General features: G+C 43.4%; 3 protein-coding genes across 3 annotated transcripts in view; 1 reads left to right on the top strand and 2 right to left on the bottom strand.

Moving 5' to 3' along the window:
* LOC143276316 (galactoside alpha-(1,2)-fucosyltransferase 1-like) overlaps positions 1–10,693 on the top strand; it is a 294,798-nt gene extending 284,105 nt beyond the window's left edge. The window contains exon 3 of the transcript XR_013053548.1: positions 10,656–10,693. The gene's annotated coding sequence lies outside the window, so the exon portion shown is untranslated. The remainder of the gene's footprint in view (positions 1–10,655) is intronic.
* LOC143276315 (nucleoporin NUP188-like) overlaps positions 1–26,664 on the bottom strand; it is a 115,932-nt gene that overhangs the window by 58,276 nt on the left and 30,992 nt on the right. Inside the window, exons 15-26 of the mRNA XM_076580820.1 lie at positions 26,566–26,655; positions 19,950–20,015; positions 18,690–18,806; positions 17,632–17,764; positions 15,354–15,404; positions 12,173–12,298; positions 9,602–9,737; positions 6,847–6,934; positions 4,288–4,364; positions 2,258–2,372; positions 598–718; positions 45–135 (exon numbers count right to left, since the gene is read on the bottom strand). Coding sequence (XP_076436935.1) covers positions 45–135; positions 598–718; positions 2,258–2,372; positions 4,288–4,364; positions 6,847–6,934; positions 9,602–9,737; positions 12,173–12,298; positions 15,354–15,404; positions 17,632–17,764; positions 18,690–18,806; positions 19,950–20,015; positions 26,566–26,655 — 1,211 coding nt within the window. The remainder of the gene's footprint in view (positions 1–44; positions 136–597; positions 719–2,257; positions 2,373–4,287; positions 4,365–6,846; positions 6,935–9,601; positions 9,738–12,172; positions 12,299–15,353; positions 15,405–17,631; positions 17,765–18,689; positions 18,807–19,949; positions 20,016–26,565; positions 26,656–26,664) is intronic.
* The window catches only part of LOC143276318 (uncharacterized), a 492,860-nt gene continuing 481,016 nt past the window's right edge, over positions 14,821–26,664 (bottom strand). Inside the window, exon 2 of the mRNA XM_076580824.1 lies at positions 14,821–14,890. The gene's annotated coding sequence lies outside the window, so the exon portion shown is untranslated. The remainder of the gene's footprint in view (positions 14,891–26,664) is intronic.

The following is a 26,664-nucleotide window of genomic DNA, read 5'->3' as shown; positions in this document are numbered from 1 at the left end:
ACTGACCTGGGAAGGGGAGGAAGGGGAGAGAACAACTCACTGACCTGGGGGAGGATGGCTCGCGACGCTGTGTTCCAGCGGAGCGGAGACCGGTGAGGTTCAGCACGTTGTGGAACAGCTTGAGACACTGCTGCCCTGTGACAACCCACATCACGCACACATTCCTATGTCACACAAATGTGTTAAAAACAAAACAAAAAACAAAAAAAAAAAACATCCATAGGCTTCAGACACTACTGTGACCCACATCACACACGTACCTATGTCACATTGGAAAAAAACAATGAAAACATCCACAAAAAAATTAAACAATAAAAAAAAAACAAAAAAACACCCCCAAAACAAACAAAAAATCACCAAAAAAAACCCACCTATGAATATGCACACAGAGAACTACACACATTCACACAGCCACACACAAACACACTCATTACTACGCACACACACAGTTACAAACACACACAAACGTAGCTACACACACATGCACACAGAGCTACAAAAATACATAAATATACAAACACAGAGAACTAAACATACACACACACACACACACAGAACCACACACACACACACACACACAGAGCACCACACACTGACCAATCAGCTTTCTGTGGGCAGGCTGAGCGTAGCGCCATTTCCGGAACAGGGGGAACACCTCCTTCAGAATGTGCAGCAGACAGGCCAGCAACTCCTCCTCCATACCGTCCTGGGAAAACGTCTGCAACATGTCGCCATAAGGGAAGGTTTACAGACCCACTTTCATCGGATTTCTGTGGAGCTTCCCCAGTTATTTCTAACCAGAATCATGTACGCGTGCATGTCTCCATTTACTGTTTATTCCAGGTCACCAAAAGGCTAAAATTTCGTCGTGGACATCGCTGTTCTGATGAAAGAATTTTGAACTTATTCAGTGACTATTTTTGGCTACTTCTCAAGATGCCTTTCATTTTATAATAACAACCATTATTAGCTTTAGTTTTCTGTTTACTTTGACCATGCTTCTTGTCACATTTCTGTCGTAACGTATTCAAACAGATTCATTCATAAACTGTAGACGGGCGCAATAGCTGAGTAGTTAAAGCGTTGGACTGTCAATCTGAGGGTCCCGGGTTCGAATCACGGTGACGGTGCCTGGTGGGTAAAGGGTGGATATTTTTACGATCTCCAAGGTCAACATATGTGCAGACCTGCTAGTGCCTGAACCCCCTTCGTGTGTATATGCAAGCAGAAGATCAAATACGCGTGTTAAAGATCCTGTAATCCATGTCAGCGTTTGGTGGGTTATGGAAACAAGAACATACCCAGCATGCACACCCCCCGAAAACGGAGTATGGCTGCCTACATGGTGGGGTAAAAACGGTCATACACGTAAAGGCCCACTCGTGTGCATACGAGTGAACGTGGAAGTTGCAGCCCACGAACGCAGAAGAAGAAGAAGAAGAAGACCTGAGAAAACATTTGCAACATGTCACCATCAAGTCCTGAGAAAATGTAACCTGTCACCATTATCATTAAGTCCTGGGAAAATGTTTGTAACATGTGCTGTTGCAACATGTTGCCATTATCATTAAGTCCTGGGAAAATGTTTGTAACATGTGCTGTTGCAACATGTTGCCATTATCATTAAGTCCTGGGAAAATGTTTTTAACATGTGCTGTTGAAACATGTCACCATTATCATTAAGTCCTGGAAAAAGATCTGCAACATGTTGCCATTATCGTTAAGTCCTGGAAAAACGTCTGCAACATGTTGCCATTATCATTAAGTCCTGGGAAAATGTTGCCGTTATCACTAAGTCCTGGAAAAAAAACGTCTGCAACATGTTGCCATTATCGTTAAGTCCTGGGAAAACGTCTGCAACATGTTGCCATAAAGTCCTGGGAAAACGTCTGCAACATGTCACCATTATCATCAAGTGCTGATAAATTGTCTGAAAACTGGACATTATCATTAACTTTTTCACCCACACACATGGACAAACACTCTTCCTATCCCCCCTCCTCCACACATACACTTCTCTCCCCCACTCCACTTTTTTTTGATTGTTGTCGAATATCACTTAAAATGAAAAGATGTTAAACTGAAGACTACTACCACATAGAGAAACATACATACACACACTACTCACACACAATGACACATGGATAAACACACACACATATACACTACTGACACCCATGGACAAACACACCCACACCCACACTACCCATACACATGGACATACACACACACACACACTCACAAACACAATCAGTACCTCCACAAGGGTGGTCAGCATATCCAGAATGGCCAGCGTGAGAGGGTATCGTGCCTGAGTGCACTCCGTCCCTGCCTGTATCGACCCTAGGGAGCCAGAGTTCAATCCTCGTCCACTGCACACACACACACACACACACACACACACGGCATATAGACAAATCAAACCTGACAGACGTACCGAGTCAAGAGGAACAGAAAGAGCTTTGAGAAATACCATGTCACTCATTCAACTTCCCCATGCTTGATATTTGTTAGAAAGATACTCGAAATCATAGGCCTTGATCACATTTGGAAAAACCTATTCACATTCAGTGTACATAGACTGAAATATGTGGTATATCAAAAATTAGAAAATGAATATATCAAACACTGGAAAGATAAAAGAGAAAAAACATTAAAGCTAAAATTTTATAATACGATTGTTGCAAAGTACAAAACTAAAACCTATCTTTTAAATATATCAGATACAAAACACAGACAAGCTTTAACAAAACTCAGAATAAGCGTGCATGACCTAAAGACTGAGAAGGGTAGATACTTGAATATTCCACAAGAAGACAGATTGTGCAGCAAGTGTAACATACTGGAAGACGAAATCCATCTTCTTGATCATTGTATTAAATATAAAGCCTTAAGGGAATAATTTTTAAAAGATATTCAAAATTTGAACAACACAGGAAATACTCCCAGTCAGTTGATGCTAACAGATGATGAATACATACAAACAAGATTGGGAAAATTTGTTTATGAATGCTGTTCAAATTTATTGCGTTAATTGATGAATTAATTGTGTATTTTTCATTCATTCATTTATTTACCACTGCACTTGTGACTTATAAACCTTAAGGTTTCATGACAATAAAATCTATTCTGTTCTATTCACACTGAACACAAATTAATTCGGCCAAAGCATTCTGTGTTTATGCAGAAAAGAAGTCAATGTCTGTCACCATACTAGCCCAGTGCTCAAGAACAAGACAACTGGTCTCTAAAAAAACCAAACTCACTGAACATTATCCACCAGAAATGTATACATCCTTTGAGGATGTCTTGAATAATCATTTATTACTTTGACAGAGTTCTGAATGTCTGAACTAATGTCCACTTGGCATCTACCTTTGACTGATCATGTTCAGTTCTTGTTATGAATTTTGATGATGATGATGATGATGTGGATATTTATATAGCGCCTATCCTCGGTCAAAGACCAAGCTCCAAGCGCTTTACAAACACAGTCATTTGCACCACAGGCTGCCTACCTGGGTTGAGCCGACTGACAGCTGCCTTTGGGCGCTCATCATTCGTTTCCTGTGTCATTTAGTCAGTCACTCACTCAGACATGTAACATTTTACATTAATGACCGCTTTGTACCCCTGCAGGGATTTTCTTCTGCGTTCGTAGGCTGCAACTCCCGCATTCACTTGTATGTACACGAGTGGGCTTTTACATGTATGACCACTTTTTCCCCCTGCCATGTAGGCAGCCATACTCCGCTTTCAGGGATGTGCATGCTGGGTAGGTTCTTGTTTTCCATAACCCACCGAACACTGACATGGATTACAGGATCTTTAACATGTGTATTTGATCTTCTGCTTGTGTATACACACGAAGGGGGTTCAGGCACTAGCAGGTCTGCACATACGTTGATATGGGAGATTGGAAAAATCTCCACCCTTTACCCACCAGGCGCTGTCACACCCCCACAAACAATGTATGGCTGCCTACAAGGCAAGGGTAAATAAACAAAAAACTGTCACGCACATAAAAATGCTACATGTCTCTATGAGTGTGCATGTATTCAAGACAAACCGGACTTAACGACACAGGAAACGAATGATGAGCGCCTAATGGCAGCTGTGAGTCAGCTCTACCCAGGTAGGCAGCCTGTTGTGCAAATGACTCCGTGTTTGTAATGCGCTTAGAGCTTGGTGTCCGATCGATGATAGGTGTTTTGTAAGCATCCATGTCATCATCATCATTGTCGTATCAACGAAAAAAACTGAAAGAGAAGAAATGTCATGACATACCTAAGGACCTCACCCAGGTCATCCACATTTTCCGTCAGGTAGGGCAGCAAACCTGTCTGTGTCACCTTGTGCCACACCTGTTGGCATCAATGAAAAACCACTCACTGTCATGGTCTGTGTAACCTTGTGCCACACCTGTTGGCATCAATGAAAAAAAAACCACTCACTGTCATGGTCTATGTCACCTTGTGCCACACCTGTTGGCATCAATGAAAAAAAACCCACTCACTGTCATGGTCTGTGTCACCTTGTGCCACACCTGTTGGCATCAATGAAAAAAAAAACACTCACTGTCATGGTCTGTGTCACCTTGTGCCACACCTGTTGGCATCAATGAAAAAAAACCCCACTCACTGTCATGGTCTGTGTCACCTTGCCCATACTTGCTGGATCAATAAAAAAAACACCCCCCCCCCCCCCCCAACACATCTGTCTTACCTGTTGACATCAATAAAACAACAACAACAAAACACTGTCATGGTCTTTGTCACCTTGTGACACATCTGTTGGCACAAATCATCTTCTTCTTCTGTGTTCACTCGTATGCACACGAGTGGGCTTTTACGTGTATGACCGTTTTTACCCCGCCATATAGGCAACCATACTACGTTTTTGGGGGTGTGCATGCTGGGTATGTTCTTGTTTCCATAACCCACCGAACACTGACATGGATTACAGGATCTTTAACGTGCGTATTTGATCTTCTGCTTGCATATACACACGAAGGGGGTTCAGGCGCTGGCAGGTCTGCACATATGTTGACCTGGGAGATCGTAAAAATCTCCACCCTTCACCCACCAGGCGCCGTCAACGTGATTCGAACCCGGGACCCTCAGATTGACAGTCCAACGCTTTAACCACTCGGCTGTTGCGCCCGTCGTTGGCACAAATCAAAACAAACAAAAAAAACCCCACTGTCATAGTCTGTCACCTTGTGCCACACCTGTTGGCATCAATAAAAACAACAACAACAACAAAAAACCCACAGACAAAACACAGTCGTAATCTGCGTCACCTTGTTCCACAATACAATGAGAAACACCGTCACAGTCTGGGTCTGTTGGAATCAATACAAAACACAGTATTTTCTTCTCCTCCTCCTCCACTAGACCATGAGTGGTGGTCTGGAAAAACAAAAAAAACAAAACAAAAAACCAACCCCCAAAAACATTACATTGCATTGCTTTTATTACGTTTTGTCAAAGCGTTTTTTTCTGTGCGGAATTCAGGCCGCTCTCCCTAGGAACAACATGTATCCTGACAGTGCAGTGCAGTGCCACCCGTTTTCTTTCTTCTTTTTTTTTTCTGCCTGTAAATGTAAGTTGGTGGAGGTCTGGAGTTGACCAGAGGGAGCGGAGGAAGTGGAGGAGGCGGTGGGTTGGCGTTGTTGAGAGAGCCCAAAGTAGAGGGCCCAGAGTCAGCGAATCGACTGCGATCGTGCCTTAATTTTAGTGCGATTGCCCAATCAAGCTATATAATTATGTGACCTGGTTGGAGACATAATTTGAAAAATATCGGCGGCTGAGCAGTGAACGCCAGAACAAGAACGCCAGAGAATCGACAGACAGACAGAAAATATTAAAAAACTTAGCTGTATGAAGGGCACAGGAACAGAGTCATGATGGCTGCTGGAAAAAGAGGGCGCTAGTCAGGGGGGCAAAGGGGAGGTAACCTACTCCGGGAGGTTATCGGCCGTAGCTACTTTCGTTTTCTCCGCATAGGCGGATAGTAGTTTGCACAGGACAGGAATGTCAGACCCCTGCCGGAGTCTGCACTAGTGGGTCACGGTTAAGTATGTGTAATTAAATCTATATGTTTTCCTAGCAAAGCAGACTCTTCCCACGACAATTTCACCAGGCACAACTGTTTTGTTGCTGTGCGTTCTTTTACGCTCACTAAGTGCGCGCTACACACGGGACCTCGGTTTACTGTCTCGTTCCGACTAACTAGCGAACAAACCACCACTCAAGGTCTGCTGGAAAGGGGGAGAAAATACTGCTGACGAGTTGGATTCTTCTTCTTCTTCTGCGTTCGTGGGCTGCAACTCCCATGTTCACTCGCATGTACACGAGTGGGCTTTTACGTGTATGACCGTTTTTACCCCGCCATGTAGGCAGTCATACTCCGCTTTCGAGGGTGTGCATGCTGGGTATGTTCTTGCTTCCATAACCCACCAAACGCTGACATGGATTACAGGATCTTTAAAGTGCGTATTTGATCTTCTGCATGCGTTTACACATGAAGGGGGTTCAGGCACTAGCAGGTCTGCACATATGTTGACCTGGGAGATCGTAAAAATCTCCACCCTTCACCCACCAGGCGCCGTCAACGTGATTCGAACCCGGGACCCTCAGATTGACAGTCCAACGCTTTAACCACTCGGCTATTGCGCCCGTCAAACTAGCGAACAAACCACCACTCAAGGTCTGCTGGAAAGGGGGAGAAAATACTGCTGAGAGTCGGATTCGATCGACCCCATGGGCTCAGATTCTCTCGTTTCCCATGCTGGCGCTTTACCGCATGGCTGACACCTCCGCCTCTGCATCCCAGCACACATACCTCTTTGGGGCAGACGGTGGCAGCGCAGGCGATGCAGTTGAGGGCAGCACTCAGCAGGTCCAGAGGAGCCGGCCTCAAGACGGAAAACCTGCCCAAAAAATCACAGACCGTCAAAAACAGGGCTGCACAGACATCCTGGTCTGATCATGTCAATCAGTCTATATTTTTGTACTTGTATTTCTTTTTATCACAACAGATTTCTCTGTGTGAAATTCGGGCTGCTCTCCCCAGGGAGAGCGCGTCGCTACACTACAGCACCACCCCCCCCTTTTTTTTCCCCTGCGTGCAGTTTTATTTGTTTTTCCTATCAAAGTGGATTTTTCTTCAGAATTTTGCCAGGAACAACCCTTTTGTTGCCGTGGGTTCTTTTACGTGCGCTAAGTGCATGCTGCACACGGGACCTCGGTTTATTGTCTTATGCGAATGACTAGCGTCCAGACCACCACTCATGGTCTAGGGGAGGGGGAGAAAATATTTGTCACTGAGCCCTGATTCGAACCAGCACACTCAGATTCTCTCGCTTCCTAGGCGGACGCGTTACCTGTAGGCCATCACTCCACATATTCTCACATGTATCGAAAATTGTGAACCATCCTCAGCCAACCTCACACCTTTTTCCTCTTTTCTTACTGCTTTCTCACTGGCATCTCTCTGTTTCTGTCTGTCTGTCTGTCTGTCTGTCTCTCTCTTCCCCTTCATAGGCAACCTTCCTTGTTCAGACTGTATTTGCTTATGTCATCCACTAAGGAACACGTTAATAAACAGCTATCAATTTACTTATATAAAGCCTTAAAGATTAGAAATACAATTTGCAGTTGAGTGTGTGCTAGTTTTCCGCTTTTTTTGTTATCATGTGTGAATAAGACTAAATGCAGATAATGACTGTTTTTCTCATTTTCAGGTTACAACTGTGTTATGTTACATATCTGAATATATTACCTCTGTAATGTTTGTTTACACCACCCCTTCATGAGGGGCCATGGCCTATATTGAATAAAACATCCGTATCCGTATCCGTATCTCTCTCTTCCCCCACATAGTGTATCCATCTGTCCATATCCCTATCACCATCTTTTTTCTGTTTCTCACATTTGTGTTTTAAATTTCATTATTACTTTTCTGTGTTAATTTCACTCGAATCATTCATGTGTAGCATTCATGCTAGGGATTTTTTATTGTTGTTTTTCCTTCAGCGTGCATGTGTGTGTGTGTGTGTGTGTGTGTGTGTGGTGTGTTACTCGCCTCTGTTTCGTAAAGATATGAGTGATATGTGTACATGTTTGTGTGTCTCTTAGAACAACGGCAGATACGTTAAGTCGGCCAAAGTCCTAATATCTTAACCGTTGGAAAATTAAGATTCATTCATTCATTCCTGCTGCAACAGGGGAAAAGGAGATGAGGCAGACAGCGAAAGACGTCGACAGTCAACAAGAGCAGCTTTGCAGAAACCCAGGCCCCATCCCACTATCCCCAGAAAAAACAAGAGAGGCAAGGCCTTCAAGACTCACTTGTGATACACTTAAAAAAAAAAAAATCTAATCGTTAAAATGTGTTCTGTATTGTTATTATAAAGCTTCGCATTAAAAAAGAAAAAAAAAGAAGTCCAAACCAGATTCGAATTAAGTCCCCTAGCATTAATTACAGAGTAATTTCCCTTTTTTACTATCTGCACCAAAACGTTTGCAAAATAAATAAAACTTCCATGCTTAGCAAAAGAAGTTCCTGTTTGAACAAAAAATGATAATAATGACTGCTCTTGTTGTTGGGTCAGAATATCAGATCAAAGTGCCAAGTTTAGAGAATACAAAAATTATAAATATAACAGTAAATGTAGTTTGCATATAATTAGGCTTCATTTATTATTTTTTTGTGTCCATCCCAGAGGTGCAATATTGTTTTAAACAAGATGACTGGAAAGAACTGAATTTTTCCTATTTTTATGCCTAATTTGGTGTCAACTGACAAAGTATTTGCAGAGAAAATGTCAATGTTAAAGTTTACCACGGACACACAGACACACACACACACAGACAACCGAACACCGGGTTAAAACATAGACTCACTTTGTTTACACAAGTGAGTCAAAAAAGGTGATGTGTTCAGCAGTGCCGTGCCCTCATGACCAAACCCAGTTTCAGGGCCAGTGACAAAGACCTACTGCTAGAGCTCATGTAAGACGAGAGTTAATTCATGCATAAGAACACAAGCAAGCAAAGTAGTGCATTTCACAAGCAAAGTAGTGCATTTCATACCAACTCATTCTCGCGCGAATGTCTTGCCGTGCACACACACACAAATACTTGTATGTGTACAAACGGATAGTCACACACACATAACATAGTACGGACATAAGCGAGTCTGTGCATCCACAATATGTAAATATGGAAGCAGGCTCGCATGTATACTTTTTCAGTGCCTAAAAGAAAAGTCAAGGCAAAGGCAGAGCGTAACCTGTAAATGGTAGTAATAATACAGAGCAATAATAATACAATAAACAAAACTCAAACACATGTATTACAAAAGGTCAAGGAATGCAACATGATAATAATAATAATATCATTATTGTTCTTGTAATCACTAATCAGAACACAAACACACATATATACATATGCACAAGGTAAAATGGAAGAACATAACCTGTGAATATTTAACATAATAATGCAATAAACACAAAAAAACCACAAAAAAAACAACAAAACCCAACACACGACAACAACAAAAAAACAAGACACAGAAGAAAAAAAGGGCCCATAACCTGTGAATCAGATCGTAGCAGAGAGCGAGGAAGGGAGCAAACTCCTGTGTGGCGGTGGCCGTGTCAGCCTTCAGCACGTGCAACACCAGCTCCATCACCATGGTAACGTGTTGCACCTGCCCTCCCTGCACCATACCTGCACCAAGATGCCAACCCCTGTCAAGTGTCTGAAGCTGCGATACGTAGACTAGAAATGAGTATGTGGAGGAGGGGGGTAGAGGAGGTGCAGGGTAATGTGTGTGGTGTGTGTGTGTGTGTGTGTGTGTGTGTTGGAGCTCATGTACGTTTATATGTATTTGACTGTGCTTTCATATCTGTGAAACTGCATGCTTGGTGCATATCTGTTATGCATGTGTGGGGTGTATGTGTGAATGTGTGTCTTCATGTTTTACATTTATTTGCTTATTTATCATCATTGTTGTCTTATTCATTTATTTATTTTTTATTATTATTATTTTATTATTATTATTATTACTACAACCTTTTTTTATATTATAATTATTATTTATTTATTTATTTATGTAAGCTTATCTATTATTTATTCACCTTTTTTTCTTTTCTTTTTTTTTTTCTCAAGGCCTGACTAAGTGCATTGGGTTACGCTGCTGGTCAGGCATCTGCTTGGCAGATGTGGTGTAGCATATATGGATTTGTCTGAACGCAGTGACGCCTCCTTGAGCTACTGAAACTGAAACTGAAACTGAAGGAACAACCAGGAGTTTCACTTTCACTTTCTCTTTCTCAAGGAGACGTCATACACGCTACACATCCGCTAGGCAGATGCCTGACAGCAGCATAACCCAGCGTGCTTGTCAAGCCTCGAGTGCATGCTTCCGTACCTTGAGTGGATTTCTTTTCACATAATTCTGCCAAAAGGACAACACTTTTGTTGCCATGGGTTCTTTTCCAGTTTGCCAAGTGCATGCTGCACACGAGATCTTGGTTTATTTGAATGACTAGATGCTCAATTTGATTTTCCAGTCAAACTTGGGAGAAAAGACAAGAGCAGGATTCAAACCCACACCCTCACAGACCCTCTGTATTGACAGATGAGAGACGGGCGCAATAGCCGAGTGGTTAAAGCGTTGGACTGTCAATCTGAGGGTCCCGGGTTCGAATCACGGTGACGGCGCCTGGTGGGTAAAGGGTGGAGATTTTTACGATCTCCCAGGTCAACATATGTGCAGACCTGCTAGTGCCTGAACCCCCTTTGTGTGTATATACAAGCACAAGATCAAATATGCACGCTAAAGATCCTGTAATCCATGTCAGTGTTCGGTGGGTTATGGAAACAAGAACATACCCAGCATGCACACCCCCGAAAATGGAGTATGGCTGCCTACATGGCGGGTAAAAACGGTCATACACGTAAAAGCCCACTCGTGTGCATACGAGTGAACATGGGAGTTGCAGCCCACGAACGCAGAAGAAGAAGAAGACAGATGAACGTCATGACCATTCTACTACCTTCCTCCAGTGACGTGTTTGTAGGAACAATAACAAATACTTGGTTCAAACACTCAAACTCCGGGCCACATCAGCAAACGTACACTTTATCCACAAGGCATACAAACACTTGGGCCTACTTGCAACATGGTGTAACTGCTACGATTAAGCTGATTGGCCCACTCAATGCTGTTTCAATGCAAACATGTATGTGATTAGCTGAGCATCACCACGCGAGACCAAGGTTAGTAGTGACTGCCCTGGCCTCGTAATCGTAAGGTCCGGAGCGTCTGGGTAATGTTACGACAGGAAAGCATGTGACCATGCTATGTAGTCGAAAATGAACTTGTCGGAATAATTTTGATGTTGGCATAATGGAACAAACTGCGATCGAGCGTAACAAAATACGACAAAAATTAATCGTAACAGCTGGCATCTCTGTCATTTGAAAATGGATTATTTGTGACTTCTATTAAGGTTAATATAGGGTTTCCTTTCGAACGTCATACTTCCTGGTTCAAACATCAACCACGATACACTTCACAACTTTGTTTCGACAGGTCACAGCCACATATTACATACACAGTATTATAGGGTATACGTGTCAAAGTTGAGGAAAAATGTATCCAATACAATCTATGTATGTATATATATCCATATGATACATATATATGATATTCTCTTTATCTCATATAAGTGATAGCCTGGAGGTAACGCGTCCACCTAGGAAGCGAGAGAATCTGAGCGCGCTGGTTCGAATCACTGCTTAGCCGCCGATATTTTCTCCCCCACCACTAGACCTTGAGTGGTGGTCTAGACGCTAGTCATTTGGATTAGACGATAAACCAAGGTCCCAAGTGCAGCATGCACTTAGCACAAAAGAACCCACGGCGAAAAAAAGATTGTTCCTGGCAAAATTCAGTAGAAAAATCCACTTTGATAGGAAAAACAAATAAAACAGCACACAGGAAAAAATATTTTTAAAATGGGTGGCGCTCTCAGCGTAGCGACATGGCTCTCCGTGGGGAGAGCAACCCGCATCTCACACAGAGAAATCTGTTGTGTACAATAAAACAGAAATACAAATACAAATATCATGGAGGGAAACAGACAGCGGTCGCTCACCGGCCCCGTGGGTGATCTGACGCAGCAGTTCCCCAACCTCTGCTAGCAGGAGGGACCAGCCGTTGTAGTGCACCTCCCAGCGAATCAGGGGGCCCAAGAGCTGCTCTGCCACACCCTGCGGTAATGCTGCACACATGTATCACCACATATGTATGACAGTCAGCTGTGTCCAACTATGATATCACTACACGATTCATGTGGAGTGACAGCCTACAGGTAATGCGTCCACCTAGGAAGCGACAGAATCTGAGCGCGCTGGTTCGAATCACGGCTCATTCGCCAATATTTTCTCTCCCTCCACTAGACCTTGAGTGGTGGTCTGGACACTAGTCATTCAGATGAGATGATAAACCGAGGTCCCATGTGCAGCACGCACTTAGTGCACGTAAAAGAACCCATGGCAACAAAAGGGTTGCTCTTGGCAAAATTATGTAGAAAAATCCACTTCAATAGGAAAAACAAATAAAACTGCACGCAGGAAAAATTACAAAAAATTGGGTGGCGCTGTAGTATAGTGACGCGCTCTCCCTGGGGAGAGCAGCCTGAATTTCACACAGAGAAATCTGTTGTGATAAAAAAAAAAAGAAAAGAAATACAAATGATATGTATGTTAGTCCAAATGCTCAGCTTTTATCACAGACTGGCATAAGTTTACAGCTGGGCTGACAGCCAAGTGAGAGCTGTATAATCAGTGGTTTCTCCATTGCAGTGGGAAGTCATTTACAGCTTAGTCTTATGATTCTCAGGGTGGCTAGTTTGCCTTTGGGAACCACCTCAGCGCAGACTGTCCTGAAACCCTCTTGGCTGAGAGAGTTGGGATGTAACTTGAGCAAGACATTCTCCACTATAATCAGTTTCTAGCCCAGATAGTTGGGACAGCAGTTGCCACCTCTGCTGTCCTGATGGTCATAGTCGGACATGACTGACTGACAATCATACATGTATGTATGATAGTCAGTCACAGTATGACATCACCACATGCTATGTATGTATGATAGTCAGTCACAGTATGACATCACCACATGACATGTATGTATGATAGTCAGTCACAGTATGACATCACCACATGACATGTATGTATGATAGTCAGTCACAGTATGACATCACCACATGCTATGTATGTATGATAGTCACAGTATGACATCACCACATGCTATGTATGTATGATAGTCAGTCACAGTATGACATCACCACATGACATGTATGTATGATAGTCACAGAATGACATCACCACATGACATGTATGTATGATAGTCAGTCACAGTATGACATCACCACATGATATGTATGTATGATAGTCAGTCACAGTATGACATCACCACATGACATGTATGTATGATAGTCAGTCACAGTATGACATCACCACATGCTATGTATGTATGATAGTCACAGTATGACATCACCACATGCTATGTATGTATGTTAGTCAGTCACAGTATGACATCACCACATGACATGTATGTATGATAGTCAGTCACAGTATGACATCACCACATGCTATGTATGTATGATAGTCACAGTATGACATCACCACATGACATGTATGTATGATAGTCAGTCACAGTATGACATCACCACATGACATGTATGTATGATAGTCAGTCACAGTATGACATCACCACATGACATGTATGTATGATAGTCAGTCACAGTATGACATCACCACATGCTATGTATGTATGATAGTCAGTCAAAGTATGACATCACCACATGCTATGTATGTATGTTAGTCAGTCACAGTATGACATCACCACATGCTATGTATGTATGATAGTTAAAGTATGACATCACCACCTGCTATGTATGTATGATAGTCAGTCAAAGTATGACATCACCACATGCTATGTATGTATGATAGTCACAGAATGACATCACCACATGACATGTATGTATGATAGTCACAGTATGACATCACCACATGACATGTATGTATGATAGCCACAGAATGACATCACCACATGCTATGTATGAATGATAGTTGTGTCTGACTATGATCATCAGAAAGAGCAGAGGAGGCAACTGCTGCCTACACTGTCTGAGCTGGAATTATTATGATTATAACGGAAAGCGTCTTGCCCAAGTTACATCCCCCCCACTCTCTGCCAAGAGGGCCTTCGGACAGTCAGTGTTGGGATGGTCCCCAAAGGCCAACTAGCCCCAAAGGCTGCAGCACTAAGAGCCAGTGCAACTTGGCTCCTGGTTTGATAGTCACAGTTCTTCCCCAAAACACTGGTAATGCTGCACACATTATTATTATTATTATCATTATGAGCAATTACGCCTAATTTTGAAAATAAGCCCTAGGTGTTTACAAATAGAACACACACGTAAATATCAAAAAGGAAAAAATTGAACACAAGATACCAAACATTATTAGAAATTATTCACCCCCCCTCTCCCCCCACCCCACCCCACCCCACCCAACTGACAAGCACGCACACAAGTCATAGCACACAATCAAAAATATAACCAACAAATTCTGATACTCTCAAACTCGCTAATCATTCTAGTTCAATCCGGAAAGGGGGATGAGCTGTTGAGAATTATTCAGGAGGGGAAAAGGTGGGTCTTCAGACTGGATCTGAAAGATTGCAGCGAAGATGAGCAACGGAGAGGCTGAGGAAGTTGATTCCAAAGAATGACGGGCGCAACAGCCGAGTGGTTAAAGCGTTGGACTGTCAATCTGAGGGTCCCGGGTTCGAATCACAGTGATGGCGCCTGGTGGGTAAAGGGTGGAGATTTTTACGATCTCCAAGGTCAACATATGTGCAGACCTGCCAGTGCCTGAACCCCCTTCGTGTGTATATGTGTATATGCAAGCAGAAGATCAAATACGCATGTTAAAGATCCTGTAATCCATGTCAGCGTTCAGTGGGTTATGGAAACAAGAACATACCCAGCATGCACACCCCCGAAAACGGAGTATGGCTGCCTACATAGCGGGGTAAAAACGGTCATACACGTAAAAGCCCACTCGTGTGCATACGAGTGAACACAGAAGAAGATTCCAAAGAATGGGGGCTTGGTATGAAAAAACTGCGTTGGCCATACCCTGTATCACCAGTAATGTCAAAGTCCGTGATAAAACTGAACGCTTCAATCAACACATACTGTACACTCATGAGAGCTCACAGAAACACTGTGCATCCATTCTCACAACTGCTGACTTCATTCCACTCACCTGAGAGCTCTATCACCTGTCCATTGGATCCGTGAGGCAACACAAAGTCTCCTGCAACAAGTGACAGACACACTGGTGTGCAGAAAAACCACGGACTAATTACAGTGAAACAAAGGAATAGCTAAAATAAAACAACAGAATAATTACAGTGAAACAAAGGAAAACCTAAAATAAAACAACAGAATAATTGCAGTGAAACAAAGGAATACCAAAAAATACTTAAAATAAAACAACAGAATAATTACAGTGAAACAAAGGAATACCTAAAATAAAACAACAGAATAATTACAGTGAAACAAAGGAAAACCTAAAATAAAACAACAGAATAATTACAGTGAAACAAAGGAATACCAAAGGAATACCTAAAATAAAACAACAGAATAATTACAGTGAAACAAAGGAATACCAAAGGAATACCTAAAATAAAACAACAGAATAATTACAGTGAAACAAAGGAATACCAAAGGAATACCTAAAATAAAACAACAGAATAATTACAGTGAAACAAAGGAATACCAAAGGAATACCTAAAATAAAACAACAGAATAATTACAGTGAAACAAAGGAATACCTAAAATAAAACAACAGAATAATTACAGTGAAACAAAGGAATACCAAAAAATACTTAAAATAAAACAACAGAATAATTACAGTGAAACAAAGGAATACCTAAAATAAAACAACAGAATGATTACAGTAAAACATCGCTCATTCCGAAACCACACCTGGGTTCCTTTGTCGCGGTTCCAGCGTTGGCAGTAAGTCTTCACCTCTACACTCCATCTCGATCTCTATGATCGGCTTCAGATCCACTCTGTTTATGCATACCCAGATTCAAACACTCGACTGTTGGCTGCCGTTCTTTCTCTGTCTCTGGACCTTGCAACTGGAATGAACTTCCTCTTTCTCTTCGTCAGGTCTCCACACTTAGCTCTTTCAAGTCTGGTCTTAACTTACTCAGTACAGCCAGTCCTCTCTTCTCCTCTACACAGACCCCTCGGATGTCCAGTGGGTGTCTCTATGACCCAACCTTTAGCTTCCGTTGTCAGAATTGTGGTATTCTTTGCCAACATTCACCTCTTCAGTGTGAGCCTTCCGCTTGTAATATTTTGATGGTTGTAATTGGGGTGAAACGCTGTTAACGTTGTCTCTTTCGCCGTTCATATGGAGAGAGTTAAAACCCACCTCTTCCTAAAATAGCCTCCCTTGCCTGCCTCTTCCTTGTCTTCAGTTTTTCCAGTTTTAGAGTTATGCATGCGTGTGAATGACTGGTGCGAAAGCGCTTTGGTTTGTCTCTGAACAAGATTCAGTGCTATATAAATATAATAATAATAATTAGTGTCAGGTCACCAGGAAGCCAGAAAACTCAAACGGGTGAACATCAGTCTGCTTTATTTTTGTTAGTATTGGGATTATCAATGACTGTGAACTTGTCTGTATATTCTGTGTAGCATATTCAGGACTAAAAGGCTACACCAGTCTTGAATAAAGAGCTAATTTGTCTTGTGAACACTTCTTCTGTCATTGCTGCTGTGTGCTGTATGTCAAATGATCGGTTAAAAGGACAGGCCTGGAACTTCCTTTTTTGAGGAAGTGTCTGGGTTTGTTCCTCTCTCTCAGTACCTTTTATTTACCTGTGTGCTAGCTGAATCGGTAGCATAAGCAGCATTGAAGTGAAGTTGTGAACCTTATAAGTGGGGAGAGTTACTACCCTTTACTGTTGTTTTAATCCTTTTACTCTCATATCAGCCTCATTGTTCTCTGATCTTGACTGTGAACTTCTTTTTTACTTAACTGTGTGCTAGCTTAATTGGTAACATTAGCAGCATTGACTTCAAGCTGTGTACCTTTTAAGTGGAGAGAATCACTATCTTTTACTGTTGTTTTAATCCCTTACGCTCTTATTAGCCTCATTGTTCTTTCATCTTGACTGTGTATTTCCTTTTCATTTACCTGTGTTGTAGCTGAATCAGCAGCATAAGCAGCATTGACTTGAAGTTGTGTACTTTGTAAGTAGAGAGAGGTTACTACCCTTTACTGTTGTTTTAATCCTTTACGCTCTAATTAGCCTCATTGTTCTTTCATCTCGACTGTGTATTTCCTTTTTATTCACCTGTACTACTCAGTATGGCTGCCTACATGGTGGGGGTAAAAAAACCAGCCATGCATGTGGAAGCCCACTCGTGTATAAACGAGTGAACGTGGGTGAAGAAAAAACAGAAGTTGAAGAAGAAGAAGAAGAAGCCTCACTGTTCTTTGATCTCGACTGTTAAGTTACCTGCCAGGTAGGGCTGTTTATCCACAGTCAGGATGAACCCGTTGGGGTCCCGTGGCGAGGGCTGCAGGTGCCGTGCGCTGTTGTTGTCCAGGTACTCTGTGTACACGCTCAGCTCCCTCAGCGTGTTCTTCACCTGCCCGTCAACACACAACGCTCGCTGCTACCTGAGCCACACAACACGCCTTCCCCCCTACACACACTCAGGTCTCACTCAGTGTGTTCTTCACCTTCCCATCAACACACAACGCTCGCTGCTACCTGCGCCACACAACACGCCCTACCCCCACACACACTCAGCGTGTTCTTCACCTGCCCGTCAACACACAACGCTTGCTGTTACCTGCACCACGCAACACGCCTTCTCCCCACACACGCTCAAGTCTCACTCAGTGTGTTCTTCACCTTCCCATCAACACACAACGCTCGCTGTTACCTGAGCCACACAACACGCCCTACCCCCACAAGCCCACACACACTCAGCGCGTTCTTCACCTGCAGGTCAACACACAACGCTCGCTGCTACCTGAGCCAGACAAGACATCCTACCCCCACACACTCAAGTATCACTCACACACATACACGTCACAAACGCACACATACACACACAGATACTTTGAAGTCGTTAGGTATGTCTGATATAACAAGGAACCGACTTGACTTACACAAACGTATTTGTATGATTGAAATTATCAATGTTTAATAAAACTGTAAACACCATGCACATACATGCACACACACACACACTCACATACACAACACACAGACATACACAACAAGCACATTCACACATACACAACACACACAGCACACATACATACACAACACAAAGACATACACAACACACTCACACATACACAACACACACAGCACACATACATACACAACACAAAGACATACATGCACATTACACACACAGCACACATACATACACAACACAAAGACATACACAACACACTCACACATACACAACACACACAGCACACATACATACACAATACACATACACACACACACTCACATACAAACGTTGTCAAACATCACGAACGACAACCACTGACCATGATGGCGCTCTCCGGCGAAGCCGACGCCAAAGCCTCTGTCATGCTGATGAAGCGAGAAAAGTCAAGGGGGAAGTAACCCATGGCTGATTCATACAGCAGCCACAGACCGTCATCCTGAAGCAATAACAATACCATTCGTATCACAACTGCAGCTTGTAAGAGAGCAAACATTACCAAGAAAAGAAGAAAAAAGAAAAGAAAAAAAACAACATATAATTTTACACACACACACAGTATATACATAAACGCATCCCAAATCTAGTGGTCAACCTCTGAAACAACCACGACAAATCATTTTACCAAATGATGCTTGTACTTTATGCAAAGGTCAGTTATCTACTGCTAAACAACCATGACAAATCTTGACCAAATGATGCTTGTACTTTATGCAAAGGTCAGGTATATACTGCTAAACAACCATGTCAAATCATTTGGCCAAATGCTTGTACTTTATGCAAAGGTCAAGTATTTACTGCTAAACAACCATGACAAATCTTTTGACCAAATGATGCTTGTACTTTATGCGAAGGTCAAATATTTACGGCTAAACAACCATGACAAATCTTTTGACCAAATGATGCTTGTACTTTATGCAAAGGTCAGGTAAATACTGCTAAACAACCATGACAAATCTTTTGACCAAATGCTTGTACTTTATGCAAAGGTCAAATATTTACTGCTAAACAACCATGACAAATCTTTTGACAAATGCTTGTACTTTATGCAAAGGTCAAATATTTACTTCTAAACAACCATGACAAATCGTTTGACCAAATGCTTGTACTTTATGCAAAGGTCAAATATCTACTACTTTAATTTTTTTTTTATTTTTTTTTTTTTTACAGCAGATGTATAGCGTACATGGATCACTGCACACTCCTGGACACTTCTTTGGAACTGGAACTGCCTGTACAAAATTCCACTGCTGTCGAGCAGGCACTGTTTGACATGTCAAAGAACGCTACTGCTCTATATTTATCACTGTGTAATCTGTGGATGTGTGTTTTTTGTGGGTTTTGTGTGTGTGTGTGTGTGTGTGTGTGTGTGTTGTTGTTGTTGTTTTGGGGTTTTTTCATTACACACAGGTTAACTCCTTATCTGAAAAAAAACCCACCCCAAAACACATCTATTATCATTAGTGACATTTTCAATGACTGGACAAAACTAACACATGAATTCTGATGTCAAAACCCCACATGCTCTGTGCCACTGATCACTATACAGCAACACATCACTGAGGGCGTCCATCATTCTCACCTTTTCCCAAACATCCTGAGCCACAGCTGGTTGACGAAGCAAGCGACCGCACAGTTCGTACAACACCTGTTCAGAAAGACGCACCGATGAACACATGACATGCAGCTGAATCAATTCACACAACACCTGTTCAGAAAGACGCACCGATATACACATGACATGCAGCTTAATCAATTCACGCAACACCTTTTCAGAACGACACGCTGACAAACGCATGACATGCAGCTTAAACAATTCATACAGCACCTGTTCAAAAAGACACATTAACTCACTCAGTACAGCCAGTCCTCTCTTCTCCTCTACACAGACCCTTCGGATGTCCAGTGGGTGTCTGAATGACCCAACCTTTAGCTTCCGTCGTCAGAATTGTGGTATTCTTTGTCAACATTCACCTTTGATGATGGTAACTGGGGTGAAACGCTGTTAACGTCGTCTCTTTCGCCGTTTGTATGGAGAGAGTTAACAAATAAACGCACAACACACAGCTCAATAAATTCGTACACCACCTTTTCAAAATGACACACCAACAAACAAACATGACACACAGCTTCATCAATTCGCACAACACCTTTTCAGAATGACACACCGACAAGCATACACATGACACACAGCTTAATCAAATCATACAACACCTGTTCAAAAAGACACACTGACAAACCAACATACGACATGCAGCTCAATCATCCTTTGAAAAAAGTGGCTTAGTACATGAACCCCATTTCCACTGTTCAGTGCATTTCACGAGTCACACCACCATTGCTTAGTACATGAACCCCATTTCCACTGTTCAGTGCATTTCACGAGTCACACCACCATTACATAACATATGAATGCCAAATGACAGCCACGTGGGGTGCGTTCAGTTCACGGTCTCTGTCAAAAGGAGGAAGGTGCATGCCCCTATCACCAGAGATGCCAACCCCAGTCAAGTGTTTGTATGAATACACCACCGAAGTGACTCAGCAGCAGTGCAGGGTCTCCTCTGGTGTGTGGCCTCCTGGCGACCTAACATCGATGGTTCCCTGTGGACTGCCGACGCTGGAACTGCGACGGACGAACCCAGGTGTGGCCGTGTATGGGGCGAATCTAAATGAGTGGCGTGGGAGTAATGCCACTGAAACGGTGCAGATGACGGGGCAGCAAAAAAAAAAAAAAGTGTTTGTATGAACAACCAGGAAATCTGGTAGGAACACTAGGACTCCTAGCCACATCAGCAAATGTACATTTTATCTACAAGGTATGCAAACACATGGGCATACCTACAACATGGTGTAACTGCTAAGATTAAGCTCACTGGTCCACTCAATGCTGTTTCAATTTAAACGAGTACACAATTAGCTGAGCATCTCGTGTTAGACCAAGGCTAGTGACGGCCTTGTCATTGATAGTCTAGAGCGTCTGTGTAATGTTACGACAGGAAAGCATGTGACCAAGCTATGTAGTTGAAAATGAACTTGTCAGAACAATTTTGATGTTGGCGTAATGTCAGAACAAACTGTGATACAGCGAAATCATAACAGACGGGCGCAATAGCCGAGTGGTTAAAGCGTTGGACTGTCAATCTGAGGGTCCCGGGTTTGAATCACGGTGACGGCGCCTGGTGGGTAAAGGGTGGAGATTTTTACGATCTCCCAGGTCAACATGTGTGCAGGCCTGCTAGTGCCTGAACCCCCTTCGTGTGTATATGCAAGCAGAACATCAAATACGCAAGTTAAAGATCCTGTAATCCATGTCAGCATTCGGTGGGTCATGGAAACAAGAACATACCCAGCATGCACACCCCCGAAAACGGAGTATGGCTGCCTACATGGCGGGGTAAAAACGGTCATACACGTAAAAGCCCACTCGTGTGCATACGAGTGAACGCAGAAGAAGAAATCATAACAGCTGGCGTCTCTGCATCAGTCCCTCTCCATCGCCGTTGCTTCAAGCGCTGTGAATCAGTCTGGCGTGTCAACTTACTTCTGCATTCTCCATGCTACCAATGGTTTGTTCCGTATGTGCTTCTCAACAAAGCACGGTACAAATCCTATTTTTATATAATAGTAACAAAAGTACACAATCAACTCCATAACTGCTTTAAACGATAACTTTTAGCCTGTAGTAAAATGCACCATCGTCAGTCTTTTAGTGATCCATTTCCTCTCAATCCCCCTCCCCCTACCCCCCCCACACACAAACGTATGATATTAACGTTTCACCTGATAATTCACTCCTCACATAATCATCACTACGAAGCATAGATACTGGTGTGACCTGCAGGTACAACTGATAAACTGATGCCCCATGTGCAGCATGCACTTAGCAAATGATAAGTCACTCAGTACGGCAAGCCCTCTCTTCCCCTCAACACAGACCCCTCGGATGTCCAGTGGGTGTCTCAATGACCCAACCTTTAGCTTCCGTCGTCAGAATTGTGGTATTCTTTGTCAACATTCACCTCTTCAGTATAAGAGCTTTCCGCTTGCAATATTTTGATGGTGGTAATTGGGGTGAAACGCTGTTAATGTCGTCTCTTTCGCCGTTCGTATGGAAAGAGTTAAAAAACAAAGAAAAACAACAAGCCACAGCAACAAGAGCTGTCCATGTCCACTGTCGTAAAATCCACGTTAACTCACTCCCTACTAATTACCTGATATCAAGTGATGACAGGCAAGAGCGTTCCCTACTGATTACCGCTATACACGTTCTGACTTTCAAAAATTTCCACACCTCACACAGCTGGGAATGGACAGTGCTGAATGGGTCTCCTGTCTTGCCTTCTTAGCACAGCAAAACATCACACCACTGGTATTGGCCAATCTTTGCTTGTCACTGAGGTTTCAAGCTATTTTTATTCCAACATGGACCGAGTGACTGCACGTGTGAAAATGGCCTCTCAGGCTCAAACACATTATTCTTGAAAGGAATTCGTGCTTTTACCAGCTGCTGTAGCGAAGTGGTTAGCATCGCAGACTGACGGCTGGGAGGATGCGGGTTCGAATCCCAGCAGAGGTGGGTTTTTTGGCCCGTGGCTGGCTCCTACCCAGAGTAGAGTGTGCTGTGGGCTTAAATGGGGAGACTGGGACCACACAGTCAAGTGTCATCCACTTCAAGGATGCGTCTTTGGGTGTGTTGCTCTAATTACATGACCAACACTGCAAGTGTCTGTATCTCTCAGGCCTGGTTAATGCCGGGATATCATTATGACAGGAATCGTAGAGTACAGCCTTGTCACGCAGTCCCAAACCAAAATGGACCTCCATAGCAACATCGTCATCATCATCCTCCTCCTCCTCCATCGTCATCAATACTAAACAAAATAGTCTCAAAGTCTGTGGCCTTTTATGCCCTGCTCTCATGGTGACCTCAGTTTCGATACCCCTCCATTTCCGTGCTTGCGGTGAGCCCTGTCAATCTTGTTTGTGTCAGCAGATTCATGGGGGGCTGTTGTTCGAGGGGCGTGATGGCAGTCTCCACTCTGGGAGGGACGCTCACTCAGTCTGGCTCCACAACTAAGCCATTGTTGTCGTTAGTAGGGGGCTTAGTAGGTGGTGTCTTAAGTATGTTAAAACAGAACAGGCACCACTGAACACCACCGAAGTGACTCAGCAGCAGTGCAGGGTCTCCTCTGGTGTGTGGCCTCCTAGCGACCTAACATCGATGGTTCCCTGTGGACTGCCGACGCTGGAACTGCGACGGACGAACCCGGGTGTGGCTGTGAATGGGGGAATCTAAATGAGCGGCGTGGGAGTAATGCCACTGAAACAGTGCAGATGATGGGGCAGCAAAAAAAAAAAAAAAAAAAAAAAAATCGTGCTTTCAGCTTACAAGATCAAAGGGATGGCTGTGACATGGAAGGGGATGGAGAAAGCAGAGTTATTTTAGTCTATCAGCAGGAGGGCAATGTGTCTTGGACAGTGAAACTGGTGTGAGCGGCAGGGGAAGGGGGGGGGGGGGGGGGGGGGGGGGGGGGGGGGCAGTAGATGTGGCAAGTGACAGGCAGTTGGAATGGAGAGGGTGATTGGTGGTGAATATGCTAATGAACCACTGCCTGTTGAAATGGAGGAAGGGTTTGTTTAATTGATGTTTCTTTTCCAACACTTCCACCTTACATGGGGCAAGACACTCACAGACAAAAGTTACCAGGCATGACAGACCACGCCCCCCCACCCCCTTGAGTTGAAATAAGTTCACTTGCAGTTTGGAGAGGCTCCCATTCATTCATCATTTACACTCTAATAGGATTCTAAGAGTGAGATTTGTGGAAAACAATGCTTTTTTCATGAATAGTGCAGACTTCACCTATACACTTTCTATACCACCCTCACATGAAAAAATATCATTTTTTACCTCCTGCTGTACAGAAAGCATTTTAGAAGTTAGAGTTATGAAACATTGTGGCCTCTTTATTTGATACCTCAACAATTGTGTGTTCAAATTTCATGAGACTGTGTTTACTCATTATTTTTTTAACAATTTAAAAAAAAACCTATACAAATGCCCAGTACACAGAGGAACGCATGCTTACAAATCACCCAGTAGCGAGTGAGTTAATGTACAGGTGTGTGCATGTGCATGACTGAAACCTGACTGAACGACACATGAAACCAGTGAATGCCTAAAAGGCAACTGTCAGTCGGGTCAACTCACAATGACACCCTGTTGTGCAAATAACTCCCGTGTTTGTAAACCTTACTTTACTTTTACTTTATCCGTCCTCTTGTACCATCTAGGGCGTCGAGGGGAGAAAGAGCTGACGGGCCCTGGCAAGCTGGAAGGCCTCGTTGGGTGGAATGTTGTGGGTCTTCAGGGTTTCTTTCACACCGTCAATCCAGGTCTTCCTTGGTCTTCCTCTTGCCTTGTATCCTGATATCCTTTTGTTGTACGCTTTACTGGCCATCTGGTGAGGTGCCATACGTGTTAGATGTCCAAACCATCTGATCGTTTGCCTTTGGATATGGTGGAGGACAGGTGTTGTTCCCACCATTTCTCTGATCCTGGTGTTTCTGATCATGTCCCGTCTGGTCTTGTTGACGGCTCTCCTCAGACATCGCATCTTGCAAGTGGTTATTTTGCGTTCCAGACTTTTTGTCAGGGTCCATGTCTGGCACTGGTAGGTCAAGGTGGGGATGAAGATGGAGGTAATGAGTTTGGCTTTGGTCTCAATGGGGATGTTGGGATGTTTGAGGAGTGGGGCAAGCTGGTAGCTGACGCTGTTAGCCTTCTGTACTCTCGTCTCAATCTCTCTGTTGAGACGTCCATCTTCCGAGAAAATACTGCCGAGATACTTGAACTCGCTGACTTGTTTCAGCGGAATTCCGTTGACGTTGATGTTTAGGTTGCCAGGTGTTCTGCTGACCTTCATCGTCTCGGTTTTGCTGATGCTGATCTTCATGTTGAGCTCCTCACACTGTGTGTTCAGTCTGTCTGTGTGCTCTTGAAGTTGTTCTTCTTTCTCATGTGCCAGGCTTTGGTCATCTGCGAACAGCATCTCATTCAGATCTTCTGGGTTGGGGTTTGCTTCTTTTGTGATTTTATCCATGTATATGATGAAAAGTAATGGTGATAGAACACACCCTTGTCTCACTCCAGATGACACCTCGAACCAGTCTGTGAGTCCGTTTTGGGTGCGGACTGCACTCATACTGTTGTTGTAGATGGCTCTGATGTTGTCCAACAGTTGTCCCCTGATGCTGTACTCTTCGAGTGTTTGCCATAGCTTGTTTCTGTCCACTCGGTCAAATGCTTTCTCCTGGTCTACAAACACAAGATTTAGTTCTCTGTTGTGCTCGATTGTCTTTTCGCTCAGTTGCCTGAGAGCGAAGATAGCGTCTGTACACCCTCTTCCTTTTCTGAAGCCCATCTGCGCCTCACTCAGTAATGGTTCCACCTTGTACCTTGTACGCTGTTCCAAGATCTTTGCGTACATCTTTCCTGTGTGGCTCAGGAGGGAAATTCCTTGATACATGCTGCTGTCTTTTTTGCTGCCTTTCTTCTTCCAGATTGGTACCACAACTGCTCTCTGCCAGTCTTCCGGGACTGTCCTCTCCATCCATGCTTTCTGGAATATTGTGGTCAGCCAGGTGATTCCTGTTTCTCCACATGCCAGGATGGCTTCAGTTGTAATGCCATCAATGCCTGCTGCTTTGTTCCTTGGGCTGGTCTTTAGTGCCTGCTGTACCTCTGATCCCAAAATGTTTGGTTCTTCTTCTTCTGGGTGGTGTGGATGAAACTGGATCTGTGTGGTATTTTGGCTGCTTGGGTTCAAAAGTTCCTTGAAATATTCCAGCCATCTATTTTTGATGCTGTCTTCCTTAAACCACTCGGACCAAAAACATGCATTATTTAACTCTTTCACCGCCAGTCAATTTAGAGTACAACATTCCCTTGTGGTATAAAGACAGTGGCTAAGAATAGCTGGGGATACCCCTTCGATGTATAGAAAATATGGCCTATCCTACCACCGAACGTTAAGAGCAGTAGGTTCATGGATCACAGACCAATGAATGGTCACCTTTCAGTGACATGGGTCCTCTACCTTGCCTGTGCATAAATGCGAGCTTGGCGGTGAAAAGGTTAAGTATCAATAATAACAATAATGACCAATAATACCAATAATCGTTATAATACTTACAGCTGAACTGCCCAGCGTGTCCTCCTGGAAAACGGACAGCACAGCATGCACAAGCTGGTACACGGCAAAGTGCGTCACCGCTCCCACCACCTACACAGT

This window comes from Babylonia areolata, chromosome 31 (assembly GCF_041734735.1).
Source record: "Babylonia areolata isolate BAREFJ2019XMU chromosome 31, ASM4173473v1, whole genome shotgun sequence".
NCBI classification, from domain to species: Eukaryota; Metazoa; Mollusca; class Gastropoda; order Neogastropoda; family Buccinidae; genus Babylonia; species Babylonia areolata.
This window is presented reverse-complemented; position numbering and strand designations above follow the sequence as displayed.